At 31.7% G+C, this 24,405-nt stretch overlaps 1 protein-coding gene across 4 annotated transcripts in view; it reads right to left on the reverse strand.

The window, feature by feature from the left end:
* The window catches only part of LOC126884982 (transient receptor potential channel pyrexia-like), a 242,069-nt gene that overhangs the window by 85,717 nt on the left and 131,947 nt on the right, over window positions 1-24,405 (reverse strand). For all 4 annotated transcript variants that reach the window (XM_050651366.1, XM_050651367.1, XM_050651365.1 and 1 more), the window contains one exon: window positions 12,331-12,470. In XM_050651366.1, the coding sequence (XP_050507323.1) occupies window positions 12,331-12,470 (140 nt within the window). The remainder of the gene's footprint in view (window positions 1-12,330; window positions 12,471-24,405) is intronic.

A 24,405-nucleotide genomic window follows, 5' to 3' on the forward strand; every position in this document is an offset into this window, starting at 1 on the left:
CTATTCTATTCTAGGGGGTTCTTTTATAGGGGGGATGGCAATCTTATTTATTATCTTTCAAATAAAATCATTTTTTTTATATAGGGTAACGGGTACAGTTGTTGGCCGGTCACTAGTAATTGGCCACTTTCACAAAAATCCGAAATATTAAGATTTTTAGAAAGTATAAGGAAATAAATGTATTTGCATTGCAATTCGGCAACATTGCTATATATTTGGTCTAGCCATTATCTCTCTCAGTTAATATTGTCTAGTTGTGACAGCGTGTGTTTTTCGAAGCTTAACAGGTGCATCCAGTTTTAAGAGTTTTTTAAAGAATTTGTTAAGGAAGGCCATTCATGAGGTGAGTTATCTTGGCTAATAATATTGTGTATCTGCTTATAATAATGTTTTGTGATGATTTAGTGGGGTACATCTTACGTTATCGGTGGTTTTAATAGTAAGGTTATAATTTTTTGGCGGTAAATTTTAGTTGCCAAGCACTGTATCTTAAATATGTCCGCATTATAATGATTGGCCTACCGGCCAATTACTGTACCTATTTTAAATTAAAATATTTATTCTAATTTAGGCTCTTTTAGCTTAGTTTGGCCCAACACAACATATTTCAAGCATTTTTTCTTATTTTTTATAGCAATAACTAGTGGTTGGCCGACTGCCAATCACTAAACCACAGGGTGGCCAATAACTGTAATGTGTAATAAGAATATATTTTTTGTCCGGATTCGTTTTTATAAAATTACAATTATTTTAGTTGTTATAAAATTAATGCCAATGCGGGCAATCTGAATCAAATTTGAAACGTCCGTATTGTAGATAACATTATTAGATACTATTAAATGATTTTTATTTTTAGAATAAAAAATGCCAAATATCCGGAAAGATAAAACGTATCACAAAAAATATACAGAACAAGATCTTCAGTCTGCTTTTCAGGCCATAGAAAATGGCATGAGCCAACGGAAAGCCGCTGAACAATTTAATGTGCCAAGAGCAACACTGCAGTTTAGAGCAAGCGAAAAATTTAATGAAAAAACTAGCCTTGGTCCCAATCCTATTCTTTCTTTGGAGGAAGAGAATAATTTAAAGAATTGGATCGTAACATGCCAAGACAAAGGTTTTCCAGTAAGAGTGGAAAATATACAAGACTCGGTTAAAGGTTTTCTTGATGCAAATCCACGTGCTAATCCTTTTACTGACAATCGGCCCGGAAGAGGTTGGTATAGATCCTTTTTAAAGAGAAATCCAGATTTAAGCGAGCGAACTCCAGAAGCGGTAACAGCAGTAAGTTCAGTTGTGTCTGAAAAAGATATAAGAAAATGGTTCACCGGTGTTCAAAAATATTTACACCGTAAACGTTACATTGATATTCTTCAAGACCCTTCACGTGTTTTTAATGGGGATGAAACCTGCTTCCTTTTGTGTCCCAAAAATAAACGAGTGTTGGCTGTAAAGGGAAGCAAAAATGTATATCAAATAGAACATCACTCCAAAGTTAATTTGACGGTTATATTTAGGTTTGCAGCATCTGAAGAAATAACAGCACCGATGATTATTTACCCATACAAAAGACTTCCTATCAATGTTATAAATTCAGTTCCTCGAGAATGGGGCATAGGCTGTAGCGATACGGGATGGACAAAGAATGAAAACTTCTATGAATACATAGGAAACGTCTTATATAAATACCTAGTTGCAAAAAACACTAAATTTCCAGTCATTTTGTTCGTTGATGTACATAAAACTCACTTAACCATTCAAACCAGTGAATTATGCTCAAAGTTACAAATTAGTTTAGTGGCATTATATCCCAATGAGACCAGAATTATACAGCCTGCAGATGTTATAGCATTTAAACCATTAAAGGCAAATTGTAACCGGGTAGTATTAAAGTTTAGACGAGAAAACCCAAACAAAAGATACTATTGTCACAGAAGATACAATGACTTTAGATATTCAATCGACATCCGATAATCTGCCTTTAGTAAATCAAGACAACTCATTATATAAAGAAATTGACACCTCAATTGACAAATTCCTTTTTGGCCAAAAACCCCAAAAAGAAAGGGTAAAAAGCAAACAGAACGGTTGCCTTTCGTGCTCACTTCTTAAGATCGTCAAAATGCAGAGAGGCGTAAAATTAAAGAGAAAGACGAATAAGAAAAAATAAAATTAGAACGAAAATAAAAGCGAATTGACGCAAAAGCAAAGAATAAAGGTAAACAAAATAAAGAAACCAAGAAGAAAGTAATAAAAAAATTGCCACAAGAGCCAATTCCGAGAGCAAAAAATGTCAAAATGTTGTGAAGAATAAAGAAAATGTTACACTAAATACAGGTGACATTGTAGATACAAATATTTTAAATCAGACACACTTCTTGATCATACAATTAAAAGCACTACTTTGAGAAGTATAGTTAGAGTACATATACCAGAAGTGATTAACGCCAAAGAAAACCACGAAATGCCACGGAACCAATTTCCTGATTCTGTAGAGGAAAACGCTATTTTGCCCTCAATTGATAACGTATCTTTTGATGTCTCCAACAATAAGAATTCATCAAATTTGAGGAATACTTCCCAAAGCAAATGTACAAATTTGGAAACCAGCAAATAAAAATTGCTGATGGGTCGACTAAAAGAAAGTTGTTTTTCGAAACAGAGGGATATCCAGAACATGAAAAAATACAAATTCTCTCAGATATATTGGTGAAACAATCAGATAACACCAACATATCTGTAAATAATAATCTTTTGTATACAGGATTGTGCTATTCTTGTTCCTAAAATATTTCTAAATCAAAAGTTGGAATAAAATGTTTATTTTGTGTCAGAGGCTCCCATATTGGTAGTTGTGTTAAAAATCAACAAGACATTGAAAATCTAAATAGTTTTGTGTGCCCTAACTGCACAAACAAAAAAAGAAAATTAGGAATTTTATGAATGGCCAATAACTGTAATTCTATATGCCAATAACTATGTTTGCATGGCCAATAACTGTGTAATTTTGTATGTTTTTAAATTTGTGTTAATTTTTTATGTACATTATTATTTTTACTAAAATAACCCGAGTTTTTATAAAATTTGATGTTTCATTGTTATTTAAAAACCCTTACAAAATATTTCACATTAAAATATACCAATTTACAATTTTAATTCAATTTGAAATCCCTTAAGTGGCCAATCACTGTACCCGTTACCCTATGCAATTTATTCACAGTTTTTACAAAAACTGCTACCAATAGTTACCTATTTAAAATAAAACAACAATATCACTATAAATTAGGGAGTTTTTGTGCACACAAATACGTAAACGTAACGTATCATTTTGACATATACGCTTGCGCATTAATGGTTGAACTTCCGTAACTCGATACGTATTATCTAAAGTAACGCTCTGATACGTACGTGAGAACGCATCCCTATCGAGACGAAAGTCACCGAATGCACACGAGGATCTTGCCCGATTACCTACCAAATGAACATTTCATCAGCGTACTACCCGTTTATAAACATTTTAAGGTTATATTGGTTATTGGTTTAGTCTAAAGTAAAATTATTCTCTGTTTGTAATTTGAAATTGGAACTTCATAATAGATTTAAAATTTTATTGTTTTTAAGTTGTCTATTAATAAAGCAAAACAAACAAATCTTGTATTAATTGAAGAAATACAGTGATCACCACAATTAATAACTAGATAAAAAATTACCTAATTTCAATAAAATTTTCAAATAAATATGACCAAACTACAGTAGGAAAAATGAAAGAATACCCATGAACGAACATATAAAACACGCTGTAATTTCCTGTCACCGTGTCACACAAAAAATTGGCCAGCGCACGTACATGTAATAATTATTGTTACATGTACTTGCACTGGACAATTTTCTTTGTGACACGGTGACAGGAAAATACTGCGTGTTTTATATGTTCGTTCATGGGTATTCTTTCATTTTTCCGACTGTATTTACATTATACTGGGATTCTGATGTAGGTACCATAATTTACAACTAAAAAGTAAGTATAAACAAAAATAAAACAATTTTAACGTAAGGAAAAATAATATTTTTATATTTAAATAGAAGCAATTAAAACCATACAAGTTCATCATTCATTTATCTTTTTTTAGATTTGTATATTAATTGTATATTGTGTGAATATTGTTTCACTTTTTTAATGTAAAAACGGAATTTAAAAATGACTTTTACGATTTGCTTTACGTTACGTTAAGGCAGTTACAAAAACTACCTATTTTAACGTTCATCCTCTACGACACGTTAGTTGCTTTACGTATACGGAGATGCGTTACGTTACGTAGCAACAAAAACTCCCTATTATCTTCGATTATAATTCACTACAATGTGTTTTTCCAAATTCTTTGCGAGGAAACATATTCTTTGTTTAGATAAAATATTTTTTTTAACTTTCAACATTAATAGAAGTAATTGGGGCGTATTTAAAATACCTTGTTAATTTCCGTTAGAAAATCGTAAAACTATGGTGAAAGGTGTAAATTCTCTTAAAAATATAGGATTTAAAAGATGTACTAGAATTACCTACTAAATATAATAAAAGTAAATAAAATTCGGATTTCCGGGTAAACCATCCTTCATCACTACAACCTACAATCATTTTATAACGGCGTACTATAAGCACTAGTAAGTACTTTGTGTAAAGATCGGGTATTTTCTAAGAAAAAATGAAAGGCAGTGAATGAGCCGTCTCTCTTCAGGCAGTTCTCGAATTAATATATATGAAGGGCTTAATGTGAAACAATGACAAGCCTCACAAAGGTAAAAGTGAGATATTTGACTTTGAATGTTAAAAATAATATTAAAAAATCCAGTAAAAACTTTTATTGTTTTAGTTTAGATATATCGATGCACCATTCCATATGAGATCATATTTGACAACAATATTAATAAAATTACTTGAAACTGGAGAAAAAACAGCATTTATTTAAGAACAAATGTGGCATGTTACATTATTCCGTTTATAATAAATACCCAAAATTTAGATATAAGTAGATTCAGAATTTTCTATTATTGACTGAGTTCGTGGTGGTTTCAACCCTATACGTGTTAAACAGTGTTTATTTCTTTGTCTCCATCAACTTGTTGGAATTTTTGACAAGTGTGTTAGGTTTTGTCCTTTTTATTGACGGACCTTGTTCATTATCCTACAACCAAATGCAATAATATAACAAGCCACGTCATAAGCCACTACATTAATATTGAATGGTAATAATGTGACATGCCACATTTAGGAAAAAATTACATATCGCTGTATTTTCATTACTTGAGTCACTTCTAGATTGTACATATTCAGGGTTACGGTCACTGTCATCGAATGTCAAGTCAACTTTACTATTTTTCTTGCTAGAATCATCAGAACTCAATAATTATCGGAATTGCTTCCGCCCATGTTCGCCATTTTGATGTGGCTTGTCATTATGTCGAGTAGATACTAGAAACAAACTAGACCTATGCAATGGTGTGACCATAGATTTATCGGGCCATCTATTAACGAAGGGCTGAGATAATTTGTTAGTGGCTTGTTATACTATTACTTTAACCAAGAATAACTTGAAATCATGTGTGGCTTGTCATTGTTTCAATTAAGCCCTTCATATATACATACGACAGCCTGTGCGGGGAAATATTTTGTGTTGAATTAAAAAATTTAAAAAATTTTTGGACTTAAATGTTTTTAAATAGGCACAAAATATGCATGTTTCTTTAAAAATATGCAAAATTTAGTAAAGTTCTCAAATATGCGAAATATGCATGCAATATGCATTTAGCATAAAATCCGCTCCCTAGTCATCAGTGTAGGTCTGTGTCCTTCATAAGATAAACATCCCTTTTGTTTTTTCGAGCAGGAAAACCATGTTGCTCCATATGTCAATCCATTAACATCGACCTAGTTTTGAGGAGATTTGATTTTAAAAATATATACAATAGTGTGATTATATATGCATCCTTTCTCATTTCCTAATCACAATAGACGCATATATTTGTTTGTTAATACATAAATACGCATCTTATCCAAATCCCTCTCTAAACAACTAATAAAGATATATCATTTTAAACGAGTATAAAACCCGTAAATATCATTTAGTTTGTAGCTGGAAACGTTGATATGGGTCTAACAACAACACTGACGGGTACATAGAACGTAGAGAACACAACATAATTGTGAAAGCACAATCAAGATTAATATGAAATGGATTTCCATTGGGATATAAAATTATTCTGGTGGATTGTTTTCACCGTCTTAAGCCCGTTCATATGCGAGAGTAAAATTGTAAATGGGAAGTGGAGCTTGAATTTGCGTTGTCTGAAAAGGGTGCAAATATTTGTGTACTGTGTTGTGGGAATTTTACATATTGTTTTTGACGTACACCGTCGCAAGATAGCAAAAACTGTTTGTAGTTGTTTGCGAGCACACATCAAACGAATATTAAATTTTCCTTCTTATTTTTATCTTTACGAGAGTCTAAAAGAGCTTTAGGTGTATTCTAGTTTAGTTTATGAATAACAAAGCAAAATTCGCATAGCTATGCCCATGTAAAAAGAATAGAAATTTAATTATAAGTTATAAGTTATAAAACAAAATATCTCAAGACATATTGTGTGTAGTAAATTAAAAACATACCCGGTACACCAATAATCTACAATAGAGTAAAGATGTTTGTAAACAGTAATAGCTAATTGTATAAAAAGGGAGGAAAGTGCTACTTTTCCTCCCGAGAATGAAGTTTACTGTCCGACGCGTAGCGGAGGGCAGTAATCGTTCAAGGGAGGAAAAGGCACTTTACTCCCATGTTATACATAATATGGTTTTTCCACTTTCCTCAAATAACAAATCATTTTTTCATTTTTACTTAATTTATGTATGTAACTAACCAACAAAATTTATTAAAACTAAAACTAACAAGTAGGTACACTATAACGGTCAACTGTCAAATTTAAGTCAAATTATTAATGTAAACATTGTTAACTCAAAATAACAATTTACTGTTTTTTACCATTCTGCAAAATACAGGGTTTTTATAAATAAACTTTAAAATGTATAGATACTTACGTAATAGAAAATAGATATTGTACAGGGCGTCAATAAGTTATATTTCATGAATGAAATACCATGACGTCACTTCTACTTTTCCTCCCCAGGGAGGAAAAATATTTTTTCCACCTACCTCTACAGAAAGTATACTTTTCCGGACCTGATTGTAGGGAGCAAAGTTGTACTTTTCCTCCCTAGGGAAGAAAAGTAAAAGTGACGTCATGGTATTTCATTCATGAAATATAACTTATTGACGCCCTGCACAATATCTATTTTCTATTACATAAAGTATCTATATATTTTAACGTTTATTTATAAAACATTCTATATTTCGCAGAATGGTAAAAAACAGTAAATTGTTATTTTGATTTAAAAATGTTTACATTAATGATTTGACTTATATTTGACAGTTGACAGTTATATTGTACCTACTTGTTAGTTTTAGTTCTAATAAATGTTGTTGGTTAGTTACATAAATAAATTAAGTAAAAATGAAAAAATGACTTGTTATTTGAGGAAGGTGGAAAAACCATATGTATAAAATGGGAGTAAAGTGCCTTTTCCTCCCTTGAATGATGCCCGACGCGTAGCGGAGGAAAAGTAGCACTAAACTTCCTTCTCGGGAGGAAAAGTAGCACTTTCCTCCCTTGTTATACAAATAGCTATTTGTTCAATTTTACATAATGCAAACGGACGAAATCACCATTTACTTTATTAGCGGTGTGAAAAGATTAAAAAACTTTAAAGCAGATGAGATAATTCGACAAAAACTAAGCAACAAGATCAAATAGGTAAATAAGAGAGCAAAGCCTGTCATACAAGATGGGTCGTCTACTAATTTTCAGAGTTATCTACTAAATCCGGTCAGACTGCAGCCAGCAGTTTTTTCGAATGAAAACAAACTGTGAGAGCTGATAATTTGTGAAGCAGAAATAATATAAATTAAAAACGCTAAAAGAACTGAGCAAAAGAAACTCTTCTGATGTTAAATATGTGCTGAACTGAATCGCCCTATAGCCCATGCAAGCTATTCCAAGCCTGGCAACAAATAGCAGGTAAAAAATAGTTACATCCATAAAAAGTCAGAGTTCAGCTGGTTTACTGATAGCCCGATGGCAGAGTCCTTTGTCTAGGATAACATATCAACACCACAACGGCGATACAAGTGGATCAGACAAGCATCAGAAACGGCGAATTCAGCCAAAACAAAAGAAACCAACTGGACCAGACAACATACCAGCTGAACTCTTAAAAATAATAAAAGACCACCACGCCACTGCTCTAGTTAAGCTTTTTAGTGACGTGCTTATTACCGGTGAAGTTCCTGAGGAATGGCTTAAATCTGTTTTTATATCAATTCTAAAGAAGCAGCCAATATTAAAGTGGATGACCAATTGACAGAGGCAGTCTCCATAGATAGAGGTGTGAGGCAAGGATGCATCCTGTCCCCGGTGCTGTTTAATATGTACTCTGAATGTATCTTCGAGCAAGCGCTGGGAGAACTACAGGAAGGCGTATTAGTCAACGGAGTGCGTCTGAACAACATTAGATATGCCGACGACGCTGTAGTTTTTGCAGACAGTCTAGATTGTTTCTTTTTCTTGATGTGCCTATCCGTGACGAATGTTGGCGATCATCATGGCAATCTTCACCTTATCTGCAGCAACGCGGAAAAGCTGCACAGATGTTGTGTTGAACCAGGTTCTGAGGTTTTTTAACCAGGATGTTCTTCTTCTTCCTGGACCTCGCTTTCCAAATATTTTTCCTTGCAGGATGGCTTGTAGGAGGGCATATCTCTATATGGTTTGCAGGGCACTATATGGAGGGCACTTAATGGTTTGCAAAGAATAATGTCGCGCATATCAAATATAAGTAGATAATACGGACTTGATCTCAATACGAAAAAAAACAAAGCATATGGTAGTCAGTAAGCGCGAAATATTAAATACACAACTGTTGGTTAACCAACAACTAATTGACAGAGTAGACAGCTACACATACGTTGGTACCAACATAAACAGCCAGTGGGACTACTCAAGTGAAATAAAACAAAGCATAGGAAAAGCGAGATCAGCGTTCATAATGATGAAGTCTCTTTTCAGAAGCCACGATTTACCTCTTGCTACCAAAATCTCTATCATCAGGTGCTATGTATTTTCTACGCTATTATACGGAGCAGAGGCCTGGACACTTTCCGATGCTTCTTTGAGAAAACTCGAGGCATTCGAGATGTGGTGTTACAGGCGCATTTTGAGAATTTCGTGGGTGGATCGTGTGACTAATATTGAGGTTCTACGTAGAATGGGCAAGGAATGAGAGATTATTAACACAATCAAAGAGAGCAAACTAGAATATCTTGGCCATGTTATGAGGAATGAACAGAGTTATGGCTTGTTGCAACTCATTCTTCAAGGCAAGGTATTTGGAAAGAGAGGACCAGGGAGAAGAAAAATATCTTGGCTTCAAAACCTGAGAAAGTGGTTTAATATATCGACAACCGGACTATTTAGAATAGCAGCAAGCAAAGTTAGGATAGCCATGCTGATCGCCAACATCCGGAACGGATAGGCACCTTAAGAAGAAGAATACATAGCAAAAAACTGCTATACAAACAAATACTCAGACCAGTATGGTTGTCAACTTTGGGATGCGCCAATTCAAGTAATATCCATATCATCAATAGGTTCCAGAATAAAGTGACATCGTCGATGCTCCTTCATACATCAGAAATGTTGATTTCCACAAAGACCTTGAGGTGGAAGAAGTAGATAAAATTATCAAGAAGCTAGCAGATAATCACGAACAACTGCTCCATACTCATATAAAAATCGCTACCATTCATCTGCTCGATAATATTGGATTAGAAAAAAGACTCAAACGAAGTAAACTATTTGAATTAGTGTAAAGTGTTAATTAGGGTAAGAACAGAGCATAGTGCTAGGTTGTTTGTTAGCTATTATAGTGCATTGTGTATTGTGTATATAGTGCATATTTTTAAATAAAATAAGAGGAAACTATATGGTTAAGCTCTTAGAATTTATGTATGGTTTATGCCTGATTGCAGCCAACAGATCTTAAGCTTACGACGTACCGTAAGCTCAGCTTATATGTAGTTGCTTATAAGTTAAATCTTAGATCAATTCTCAGCTTGCCTCAATGGATTGCCACGTGGATTTCTTCTTAAACTCGTCTCAGATTAAAAGTGCTTCAAGCCACACGACAATGACCAAGTACAAGAAGTAGAGCAGGAACTAGCCTTACCATTTAATCAACGAGAGCGACTAACTTTAATTACACCGAAGGAGATCAAAGATGAAATTAATCATTTGAATGAAAAGAAGGCACCAGGCACTGATCTCATAACAGCAACAATGCTAAAACAACTTCCTAAAAAAGGTATAATGAAGTTATTGTACATATTAAATGCAATCTTAAGACTTAATTATTGGCCTATATCACGAAAAATTGCCCAAGTAATTATGATACCGAAACCTGGTAAAGCTTTAACGGATGTTTCATCATACCGCCCAATAAGTCTACTGCCAATAATGTCAAAACTTCTTGAAAAGCTGTTACTTAAAAGAATTATGAGCGACCTAGAATTCCAAAACTGGATCCCAGAACACCAATTTGGATTCCGGCAAGGTCATTCTACAGTGCAACAATGCCATCGCATATCAAATGTAATAATTAATAGAGCTTTGGACAATAAACAGTATTGCACAGCAGCCTTTCTGGACATCAGCCAAGCATTTGATAAGGTATGGCACCCAGGATTATTTTATAAAATCAAAAAATCCCTACCCAACAAATACTTTGACTTATTAAAATCATATCTAAATCACAGAGAATTTGAAACTAAAGTGGAGGATGAACTATCAAACCGTAACAAAATTCAATCAGGAGTCCCACAAGGTAGTATATTGGGTCCACTTCTTTATGTACTGTACACATCCGATTTACCAACATCTCCACAAACCACCATTGGAACTTTCGCTGATGACACAGCAATATTTGCAACTGAAGAGGATCCAAGAGCTGCAGTATTAAAACTTCAAGAACACCTAGACCAAATTGGACAGTGGTTAAAGAAATGGAAGATAAAAGCTAACGAAACTAAGTCAACACATATAACTTTCACACTAAGGAAAGACCAATGCCCAAATATTAACCTTAATCAAGTCAACATACCACAACAGAACATCGTCAAATACCTGGGGCTTCATCTTGATTCTAAGTTAAACTGGAAACAACACATTTTAAAGAAGAAGAAACAAATTGAGTTGAGAGTGAAAGAAATTAATTGGCTTATAGGTAGAAAATCTCGACTCTCAATTGAGAACAAACTGCTGATTTATTTATAAAACAGTCATCAAACCTATATGGACGTACGGTATAGAACTATGGAGTTGTGCCAGCAAATCACACACAAAAATTATCCAAAGAACTCAATCAAAAATTCTACGCACCATCGCAAATGCCCCGTGGTACATTTCCAACCAAACCCTTCATACAGACCTAAACATCCCGTTAGTCAGCACAGTAATTCAAGAAAGAGCCAACAGACATCACGAGAAATTGGAAGACCACCCCAACCAATTAATATTACCATTACTACAGCCACTAAACAACAGAAGATTGCGAAGATTATGGCCCATAGATCTTCGCTGAAACTGAGGTGAAACCGCTGGGTGATGTACCTCATAACGCCATTTTAGTGTACAATAATACATTGATATATGGTATTGTACTTGTTATCAAATTAGCTTATAGAATATGTAATTCTGATTGTTAATAAATGCTTACAAAAAAAAAAAAAAATTAAAAGTGCTTAGATAAAAATCGAATAAGAATCGAAAGAATAGAAAATTATGCTGCAATGTAAGTGAAACTTAAATCGGCCCTATATAAGCTGCGCTAAGCTGGAGCTTAAGATTGGTTGGTGCCACCAGCCATTAGTAATTTAACTTCAAGAAGAATTGATAATTGGTCAACTCTGACCAGATTTCAGCAGTACAAATACAGCTTAGGTGTTTAATAAAAAAATTATGTGGGTATTTCGGAGTGTTTCGTTTTATACTAATATTTTTTTATTCTACGGACGTGGAACAATTTTACGGAAAATAAAATAAGACCATCAATAACCGTATTATTTCAAGCTTCAAAAATCAGCAAGCAAATTAATAAGAAGCACTTAACTCGCTGAGCTATTTAAAGGGAACTAATTAAACAATTTCTCATTTTAAATACCCGTTAATCACCTTAACGACATTCTGCAAGACAGCAGAGAACATAAGTGCATAGTATCCGAGACTTGGCAGACGCCCAATTAGGAGCATTAGTTCGATCCACGCCATCAGAATTGAAATGCTCGTGATGTGCAGCACCCAGTTGGGAGTATCTGAAACAAAAACAAAATTATTAGGTTGTTGTCGAGAGCACAGTGGATTTTCGCAGGGGATAAGATACACACTTGTGAATTTGAGTATTTAGTGCCTTTCGGAACAGTGATTTATACGTGTAATTATACGCCAGACAATGGGAGCAAGAATAGGATATTACCTCCAAATTCTATCCTACTGCATGGATTTTAATAAAATTTTTGGCCTAGCCTCTACTTATCTCCTAATTCAAAGTCTACCCTGTGAGGATGTGTGCTTTTATCTTGGGGGTAGTTCCCACCCCTTCTTAGGGGCGGAAAATTTTTTGGTTAAAATTACCACGGAATTCGCTAGAGAACCTAATTCTAAGCAAAAACTGTTCTATAACTTTTTTTTAACTCAATAATTTTTGAGATATTCGTGGTTGAAAATTGGCCATTTTCATTGAAACATAATACCTTTTCGAACGGTTTTTTGTGAATACCTTAAAAACTATGCATCTAACTATAAAAACTATATTAAACATTTTTGTAGGTTACAAAAAATAAAGAGACACTTGCCTTCATAATGCAAAAAGAGATATGGTAGATGAAAATAGTTTGTTTTTTGATACATTCTCAAATTGGTGTATTCAACTTGAGATAACAGAGAAACAGTCGATTTTAGGTGTATAATGCTACTAATACCTTTTGTAGTGCTTGAAAATACCTTTAAAATGAGCTGTATTAAAGGTCCATTACATTAAAACTAAGCGAGATATGCTGCAAAAAAATTGATAACTAATGTATTTTAAGAAAAAATGAGAATTAATTTTAACCCCCATCTACCAAAATGTAAATGCATTGTTTTCCTTCCACAAAACCTTTTACTATAGTGTTATTTCTATTTTCAAAAAGTTGGACGGGCTTAAAATGAATGGTTTTTGAAAAAAAAAAGATCAAATTATAGAGCGCATTTTTAAATTTTCTTAAAAATCTTCCTTTTTCTCCATGTAACTTGAAAATGATAAGAGATACAGTAATAAAAATTAAAAAGGAAATTTTTATCCAAAAAAAACCCTACATTTTTGTGTGGTATCTTTTTTTCGTCTCTCTTATCTTTTTCGAGTTACATGGAGGAAAAGGAAGATTTTTAAGAAAATTTAAAAATGCGCTCTATAATTTGATCTTATTTTTTTCAAAAACCATTCATTTTAATCCAGTCCAATTTTTTGGACATAAAAATAACACTATAAGAAAAAGTATTGTAGAAGGAAAACAATATATTTAAATTCTGATGGATGAGGGGTTAAATACACTTTTCACTTCTTTTTAAAATATATTAGTCATCCACTTTTTGGAAAATATCTCGCTTAGTTTGAATGTAATGGACGTTTTGTATTGCTCATTTTAAAGGTATCTTCAATCACTACAAAAGTTATTAGCATACACCTAAAATCGACAGTTTCTCTGTTATTTCAAGTTGAATACACCGATTTGAGCATGCAGCAAAAAAAGAATGTGTGTGTACTTTGTACGCACGTAAGAAGTTATACTTCTACTACATATTATGTGATTTTTAAGACAATATCAAAAATTAAAAAAAATAAAAGAATAAAACGCACACAAACACATTGAAAAATGCCACAAAGAAAAAATGATTTCTGAACGATAATAATTGTTGGCAAAAATTTTAAATACGCATTTTCTGAAAAAAAAATTATATAACAAATATACTTACAATCATAAAATGCATAAAAAAATAAAAAATAAAAACTTGCATCGGGAATCGAACCCGTGAATTTCTGGGCGCTTTGATTCGTAATCGAAGCCTAGACTCAGTCGTCCAATTCCACATTATTTGTCATGTGGAAAAATAGAGTAGCTGAACGTTTTACTGTTTGACAGTTGTTTTGAATATAATTAAATTACGAAGTGTAAATTTTGTGGAAGAAAATATTAAAATATTACAAAACAATAAGAAAACAATATATTAGATGAAGATTGGTAGAACTTTTGTTGGTAATCAAATTAAGTATGTAAATCAAAGCATAACATACCTACTAGATAAATAAATCTACGCCAAAAAATCATAATTAAAAAATAAAAGTCGGACCTAATTTGGGATTTTTCTCTTAAATCCCCATTCTTGAGAAAATAAATGTACAGTAGAGCGTCGATTATCCGAACGTCGATCAACCGAATGACCGCTTATTCGAACTATCGACTCCCGCGTCCCGCACTCGAATACCGAGCAAGCGTTAGTAATTGACGCTTAAAATATCTTCAATTTTCTTCAATATTGTATCCAAAAATAATTATGTTGTTGCAAAGACTGCAGTTTTTTGTTTAGTTGCTAATTGTCATTATCAAGGTATAAATAAATATGTAGGTATATAAATATGGCTTTTATTCACTTGTGGATAAATATGTATGACTATAAATATGTATCAATATATTGTAGTTCGGTTTTCCGAACACCTATGTCCCCCAATTAGTTCGGATAATCGACGCTCGACTGTATTTCAACCTAATCCAAATATATAATTACCATATCATTATAATAAAAACTACTTACCAAATTAGAATGAGTTTTCCTTGTCCAAAATAGTCCAAAAGTCCGAAAATATAGGTATATGAAAACTATTTAAAAAGGCAGTATAACTATTAACTAACTTTTGTTTGTTGTTTCTTTTCACACAAATTTTAAAACGCAACAACCATAAATAATCTAAACTACCGCTGTGCCACAGCCGCCATATTGAATAATTTTTGTCATGTCATTTGAACATCCAATCAGAACAAAGTTATAATGCGCATGCGCCGGGATCATAGGTTTTAACATATAAAAATTCACCCTCATATCGCCGGTAAAGAAGTATAACTTCAAAAAACAAACTCTTCTTACCTACCATATCCCTCTTTGTATTTTAACTAGAAGATTTATGAAGGAACGAATCTCTTTGTTTTTTTATAACCTACACAAATATTTTATATAGGATTTTTGCAAAAATCGGTCCGAAAAGGTGTCATTTTCAAATGAAAATGGCCAATTTTCAACCACAAATAACTCAAAAAGTATTGAGTTTTCAAAAAATAATTATAGAACAGTTTTTGCTTAAAATTAGGTTGTCTAGCCTCTTCTGTGGATATTTTAACCAAAATATTTTTCACCCACGAGAAGGGGTGGGAACCACCCCCAAGATAAAAGCGCAAATCGGCATAGGGTGGACTTTGTTTCATGAGCTATTCCCTACTTACTCTGAAAATATCAAGTAAATCGATGTAGTAGGATGGAATTCGGAGCCAAATACCCTCATTAACTGCCCTATTAGGACTTTTAAAGAGAAAATCGAATTTATGTTTACTTTACACAGGGTGTTTCATTGGGAAAGTAGCATACGTTAACTGTAGAAAAAGGACACTTAGGCGGTCTCAAAAATAACATACTTAATGGGCCTTACTTCATTCATAACAAAGATACTGGGTGTTTTATCTATTTTGCCATTTTTTTTTTGGTTCATAACTTTTTAACCACACTGTATATTCATTTTCGATTTGGCACGCAAATATTCGTTAAGGTGTACAATAAATTTATTTATTTACAATTGTAAAAAATCCAGGTCTGGATTAAAAAATAATTGGAAAAATATTCCGACTCAAAAACAACACCCTGTACATTAAATTTTTTCAAAATGGATTTTGCATTTGATATAACCGGCACAAAAAACAACCGGTAAAACCGGTTATTGCGAAGTAAAAAAACCGGTTTTAGGTTAAAACCGGTAGGTTTTTCCCATCCCTAGTTTCGAGAGCCCTAAGTAGAAAAAAAAATGGAAATACGACTTAGAACTTGTTAACCACAATGTATATTTATTTTATATTTAACACGCGAATAATCTTTAAGGTAGTTAGCTATTAAGATGGGAAATAAGCCACAATTAAATTGAAAAAAATAAATTTTATTAACGTTTCGTTAATAAAATTTTACAGTCACCGCTGCATTTGGTTGTCTTTTTAAGGTACTAGTACACTTTAGTTAGATGATCAAAAATAATTATTTTTTTCAAGAACTTTTTTCTCGGAACTTTTATTAAAAATTATGATAAATATTTTTACATATTAATACCTAACTCTTAGAGAGTACAAAAATATATCTTTTTTCATTTATGCTTTTACCCTAATATTGTAGGGGGGGCAAAATTCGAGGCCTCGAAAAATGATGGCGGATAGTTAATCTCAGGATTGGGATATCTGAAACAAAAAATTCGTACTGCATTTGAAAATGGAAGGTTTCTTACGTGACAATTTACTACAATTTGACCAAAAAAGAAAAAATAAATATTTTTTAACCATGAAAAACTGAAGAAAAGCGGGCGATTTTTTCACAAAAATTTTTCAAATTTCCGTAAAATATTTTTTTGCGGAATTTTTTATTAAAAGTGGTAAATTTTCACGTAAGAAACCTTCCTTTTTCAAATGCCGTACGATTTTTTTGTTTCAGAGATCCCAATCCTGAGGTTGTCCGCCATCTCAGAACTTCCGCCATCGGAACTACTTTTTTTCGAGGCCTCGAATTTGATGCCGTCTACAATATTAGTGCACGTGCATAAATGAAAAAAGATATATTTTTTGTATTCTATAAGAGTTAGGTATTAATATGTAAAAAGTTTTATATTCATTTTTAATAAAGATTCAGAGAAAAAAAATCTTGAAACAATGCTTATTTTTGGTCTTCTAAAATGTACTAGTACCTTAAAGACAGATCACATGCTATGATTTTTGTGGTGGATATTCTTGAGTTGGGCTTGATTTCATATAATCGAGTAAACTGTCTTTCAGTAAAGTCGTGCCAGGAACGAAACTCATAAATATTGGCGATATCATTTTAAAGCCTTCTACTTTAAAATGTATGTATGTCTGAATTGCCGATATAAATGAGTCAGAGTAAATAAATTATTAGAAGAGTTTTTATTAAACAGCAAAATTTTTGTTTAATTTAGTAGTATTCTGTATTTTGACAACGACACCGGATTTGGGCGTCGAAACGATAATGAAATTTATTTTTTTTTTTCAATGTAATTGTGGCTTATTTTTTATTTCCCATCTAAATGGTTAATTATAAAAATGCCACAAGGAAATTGCTTCAGAACAACATTCTTTAAGATGTCCAATCAATTAATTTATTTACAAATATTAAAAATCCAGGGCCGGATTAAAAAATATAGGAAAAATATTACACCCTGTATATTAAATTTTTTTAAAATGAATTTTTCACTTGAAAAGAGGATGAAAAACTAAATTTAGTGGTATACTTAGAATTTTCGACAAAATGATTTGTCGGGTAAAATTTTGAATATTAATTCTGAAATCATGTGAACTGCGAAGCCCGAAGTAAAAAAAATTAAAATATGACTAAATTTTAATTATTACCATATTTTGATCTAAATTTGTACAATATTAACATTTTGACACATAACAATAATTTTTGATGGTGGTAATCCTGAACAAGTACTTTAGTTTTGAATAGTTATTACCCTGCAAATTTTAGCTGTTTTGTTTTAATTTTTAAATTTAAATTGTTGATTAAAGTGATAAATTTTTTATTAACCATTTATTATTTATTCATTATTTAAAGGTGAATATTCGCTATAAACTATTTGTCACAAATATAAAAGAACACTGAGATATTAGCATTTTACCAATTTAGGTTAATAATGGTATAAATTAAAATTACGTCACATTTTAATTTTTTCTACTTAGAGCTCTCGCATATCGCCTAATTCCAGAATTCAAATTCAAAATTTTACCAGAAAAATAATTTGGCCGAAAATTCAAATTATACCACTAAATTTAGTTTTTATCATATTTTCAAATGCAAAATCCATTTAAAAAAAAATTAATGTACAGGGTGTTTTTTTGGGTCAGAATATTTTTCCAAGTATTTTTTAACCCGGCCCTAGATTTTTTATAATTGTAAATAAATTAATTGATTCCACACCTTAAAGAATACTCGCATGTTAAATATAAGATAAATATACAGTGTGGTTAACAAGTTGTAAGCTGTATTTCAATTTTTTTCTACTTAGGGCTCTCGCAGTTCACATAATTTTAGAATTCAAATTCAAAATTTTACCAGAAAAATCACTTTGTCGAAAATTCAAAGCATACCAGTAAATTTTGTTTTTCCTTCTCTTTTCAAATGCAAAATCCATTTTAAGAAAACTTAATGTACAGGGTGTTGTTTTGGGTCGGAATATTTTTCCAATATTTTTTAATCCGGACCTGGATTTTTTACAATTGTAAATAAATTATTTTATTGTACACCTTAAAGAATATTTGCGTGCCGAATATAAAATGAATATACGGTGTGGTTAAAAAGTTATGAAACAAATAAGAAAATGGCAAAATAGATAAAACAACCAGTATCTTTGTTATTAATGAAGTAAGACCCGTAAAGTACGGCATTTTTGAGATCGCCTAGGTGTCGTCTTTCTACAGTTAACGTATGTTACTTTCCCAATGAAACACCCTGTATAGATCTAGGTATGGATTTTAGTGAAAAGGGCGAATGTCCAGTTTTCGGTATTTTAGGTTAATACCATTTTTATAAGCAAGGATATGAGAAAGTTTGATAGGAGTTAGGTCAAAGTTAGAACACGATATTTTACGGTTTTTAACTTTTGCATAACAAAAAAGCATAAATAAATATTTTAATTTACGTAAAATCAACTTATTATGTTTTAACACGTGTGTTTTGAATAAGCTGTTTACCATCTGTCATTATTCACAAAACCGAACATATCAACATATCAATCATATCAAGACCTGTTGATTTAGCGCAAAACCTTTTGGGTTGGTAGAAATAGTTTAGGTCTTTAAGTAATATGCGTGTTAACTGCTATGTTTAAGCCGGTTAAAACAACTGAGGAAATGGGGATAACTCAAAAAACATTATTGGTAAGAGTGTTAATAGAGAAAATTTGATATTTTTGTTCTAATCTTCTGTGACTGTTAAACAATCAAGATACTGATTAGCAGTTTTTTAAAATAAAAAAAATCCCCATTCTCTCAATAAGCTTCCAAAGCTTTAAGACAGCTGCTCTCCCCGAGTTTAAGATACCGCAGCCTTATGAGATATTTACACTGATATAAGACTTGCAGAACAGTCTCCTCTTCTTCTAGGTAGATAAGTCTCATCTTCCGTCAAGTCCATAAGACTCCAATGGTCATTGATTCTACACTGTCCAGTTAGCAATCGGACTATTACCCACAGCAGTCCCACAGTCTTTGGATTGTAAAATCGACACACAGTATAGACCAGGGCGCATCTGTAAAAATATTAGTACATTTGGACGTTGAGGGGTGACTCAAATTTTTTTGCAGAAGTTGCTTGAAAATAAATAAAATAATAATATTTGAGTTATCCTCCCTGTCAAAAAGGTCCGGAACATTGTTTAAATAATCAAAATGTCAAAAAATTAAAGAAAAATTCAATTTTTTTCTTGGTTTTTTGATTATAACTTTAAAAGTATTCATTTGCGAGAAAAGCTGTACTGACATAAAAGTTGTGTAATTAAATTTTCTACAACATAGAATTGATTAAAAATTTAAAAAATAGTCACCCTTGTTGCAAAATAGCAATAATTGCGAAAAAACCATACAAAAACAAGTATTCGCATTTTACGTTTTTCAACCATTTATGCTACACTTGGGATCTTCATATTTCAACCAGAAAAACTTTATCATACAGCAAAATAATACTGTAAATTTCATTAAGATCGGTTTAATAGATTTTGCAAAATAAATTTTGCAATGCAGCTTTCGCAAAAAAAATTCATTTTTTCAAAATGTTACAGGACTGAAAATAAAGCAGATAGCAAGTTGAAATTTTTTTTGCGCATAGAAGTGCACTGTACCTTTCATTTGCAATTTTGCAAAATTAAAATCGATTAACACCACGGCGTCAGGAATTTTTTAAATAAACATTAATTATTGGTGCTACGCGCAGGACAGCGGATAGTTTGCTCTGATTGGGCATTCCAATGACCTTTGATAATAATTGATACATTTTAATTTTTATTACATTTAGATATAAATAAATTTGTTTATTACAAAATAAAAACACATACTATATTCTTTGAAATATCACTTTTATTAGCAAAAACTTTCTTTGTTCATATATTTTAACTTAGAGAATAAAAGTTTATTATTTTTAAACATATGCAATTGTTTAAAAAATATTTCACAAACAATAAAAAAATTAGTTTGATATTTGTGGAATTAAAATATTAAAATACAACAAAATATAGAGTAAGAAAATAATATATTAGATAAAGATTGGAAGAAATTTTGGTGGAAATCAACTTGTGTGAATCGAACACCTCTGTCCTGCGCGTAGCACCAAAAATTAATGTTTATTTAAAACATTTCCTGACGCCGTGGTAATTAATCGATTTTAATTTTGAAAATTGCAGATGAAAGGTACAGTACCCTTCTATAAGCAAAAAAAATTTCAACATGCTATCTGCTTTATTTTCAGTCCTGTAACATTTTGAAAAAATGAATTTTTGTTGCGAAAGCTGGATTGCAAAATTTATTTTACAAAATATGTTAAACAGATCTTAATGAAATTTACATTATTATTTTACTGTATCATAAGGTTTTTTTGGGTGAAATATGAAGGTCCTAAGTTTGGCATAAATGGTTGAAAAACGTAAAATGCGAATACGTGTTTTTGTATGGATTTTTCGCAATTATTGCTATTTTGCAACTAGGGTGGCTATTTTATAAATTTGTAACTAATTCTATATTGTAGGAAATTTAATTACGCAACTTTTATGTCAGTACAACTTTTCTCGAAAATGGATACTTTTAAATTTATAATCAAAAAACGAAGAAAAAAAATCGAAATTTTCCTTCATTTTTTGACATTTTGATTATTTAAACAATGTTCCGGACCTTTTTGAGAGGGAGGATAACTCAAATATTATTATTTGATTTATTTTTAAGCAATTTCTGCAAAAAATTTTGAGTCACCTCTCAACGTCCATCTCAAAACAGATGTGCCCTGGACTAGTAAGCCAACTGTGAATTTTGCTAAGTGTACCTTCTTTAACTAAACACTTAAGCCTGTCTTCAACTTGGTGCATTTTACACCATTCCAAAGACTTTTCCTGTACCCATTTTCCATCGTTGTTTGACACCCAGAAGTAAACCTCATTATTGGGCTCGTTAATCAGCCTCTTTGTTGCAATTCAACAATATTAGTTACTTAAGAGATAATAATAAATATTAACAAATAAATAAAACTAAAATGCTTGTATACGCAAACCCACTAATAACCTTCTATATTTGATATGAAAGAAATGTACCTACTGAAATCTAGAAAATATTCACTTAAAACGATTAAATCCTCTTTTTAGTTTTTATGTATTAATCCATTCTTTCACGGTTTTTGCTCTAAATTTTAAAGAACCGCTTGGATTGACATGAAATTTGGCCTATGCATAGCTTACATGTCAAAGAAAAAAAGTGATATTGTGCCGATGTGTGCTTTTGCCCTGGGGGTGATTTTCACCCCCTATTGTGTGTGAAAAAATTGAAGTCCAAAATAAACCCGGAAATGGATAAACTGACTAATTTTAAGTAACTTTTGTTCTATAAAGTTTTTTCGACAAGTCAACACTTCGAGTTATTTGCGAGTGAATATGTTCATTTTTCAACAAAATAACCACATTTTTAGACGCTTTTTCGCAAATAACTCAAAAAGTAAGTATTTTGTCGAAAGAAACTTTCTTAGCAAAAATATAGCTTATAAAAAAGTAAAAAAATGGTGTAGGCGTTAGGTCTCTGGATCTCGTAGAACCGAAGTTATAGCCAATGAAAAATAGATTCATATTCGCCAAATTTCAAATAGAATATTTCGACGTGAAACATCCAAAAAATTAAGCACTTTTTGGGGAAAACCCATTATAACTTTTTTATAGTGTTTAAAAAAAACTTTATTTTTGTTTTTACAGTAAGTTTCTAGTATTAAAGTTAAGCAAGTTGCGCTCAAAATAAAGTTGGACCCTTTTGTTTTTTCAAAAAAAAAAAATCGGGAAGACCACCCTCTAATTAGCAACTTAAATGAAATTAATCGTTACCGCTCCACAAATTATTTTACTTATGTTGTGTTTTTATGATCTGTAAGTTTCATCGATTCAAAGTGTTTATTTTTGAAAAAATTTGGTTTCAAAATAAAATTTTTAAAAATTAAAATTTTGAAAAATATGCTTTTTTCAAAATAACTTAAACATTGTTAGAGATACCAAAAATCTCGAAAAACAAAAAAAAAGTCAGATTTGCTTTTCTGAATATCACGTATTTTTTTGTTTTTCTGTTAGACAAAAATTGATTAAGATTTGTTGTTCCTAAATTTGCATACATTCGTGATCAGTGACTCGTTCAACCCCTTTGAACTACAGCCCTTTCAATAATAAGGACTTTGAATCGATGAAACTTACAGATAATATAAACAATATATGCACGAGTCAAGAAACTTGTGAAGTCGTAACGATTAAGTTCATTTAAGATACTAATTAGGGGGTGATTTTCTCGATTTTTTTACCAAAACCAAAAGGGACTAACTTTATTTTGAGCGTAACTTGTTTAATTTTGATGATATATATTTTTTTTTTAAACAAAAATAAAGCTTTTTTTAAACACTTTAAATAAGTAATGAGTGTTCCCCGAAATGTGCTTCATTTTTGGTTATTTCACGTTAAAGTATTCCATTTGGAATTTGACGAATATGAACCTATTTTTTATTAGCTCTAACTCTGCTTCTACCAGGTGTAGGGACGTGATATATACACCATTTTTTTAAAAATTTTACAGGCTGTGTTTTTGTTAAGAATGGTTTTTCGACAAAATACTTACTATTTGAGTTATTTGCGAAAAACCGTCTAAAAGCGTGGTTATTTTGTTGAAAAAATGAACATATTCACTGCCAAATAACTCGAAAAGTATTGACTTAGTGAAAAACCTCTATAGAACAAAAGTTACTTAAAATTAGCCAGTTTATCCATTTCCTGACTTTATTTGGACGAATATTTTTCACCCCCAAGAGGGGGTGAAAACCACCCCCAGGGCAAAAGCACATATCGGCACAATATCACTTTTTTTCTCTGACTTGTTAGCTATGTGTATGCCAAATTTCATGTCAATCCAAGCGGTTCTTTAAAATTTAGAGATTTTGCAATATTTTACCGTTAAAGAACGGACTATATGTTCCGCAGTAAAAATCACTTTTTGAAAAACAATTAATTAAACTTCATTCCACCGGTGCATCTCTCTAAATGTCCAGGATTGTAATACAGGAGTAAAGTGCTTCCTATTATCTATCGTTTAAAGTGCTGACAATTTCATTACGCCATGAGACTTGATTACGGTAGACGGAAATATCCAACATAGCAAAAATTCTCAGAATTTATTTCAATAAACTGCCACTAATGCAGGACTTTACTATTCAACTGATATTATCACTGCTTTTATGACTAGAAATATTACTATAAATGTATGAATACAATTATTCCTAAATTGGTTAACCATATCCCAGGTTTTGTCTTTTCATTCACTATGGAAAAATATTCTGATTAGGTATTTTCCACAATCTTGCTTAAAATTATCACTTTTTAAAAATTCTGCCTGTTGCTGGCTGAAAATTGATTCAAAATTGCCGAAATTGTCATTTTTGTATCTGACAAAGTTGTTTTATATGTTTTTGGTTAGTTACAAAAAGGGACCGACGATATATGTAGTACCTACTTATCACCCAAAATCTGATGAAGCACAACAAATGCTACAAGAATTAGAAAACATGTTCAAAAATAGGTCTAAAAATAAACCTCAGTAAAACCAAATTTATGAAACATTAATGCCTGGTTGCACCAACAGATCTTAAGCTCCAGCTTAGCTAATCTCTACTTATAGA

The sequence above is a fragment of the Diabrotica virgifera genome, chromosome 5, assembly GCF_917563875.1.
Source record: "Diabrotica virgifera virgifera chromosome 5, PGI_DIABVI_V3a".
Taxonomy (NCBI): Eukaryota; Metazoa; Arthropoda; class Insecta; order Coleoptera; family Chrysomelidae; genus Diabrotica; species Diabrotica virgifera.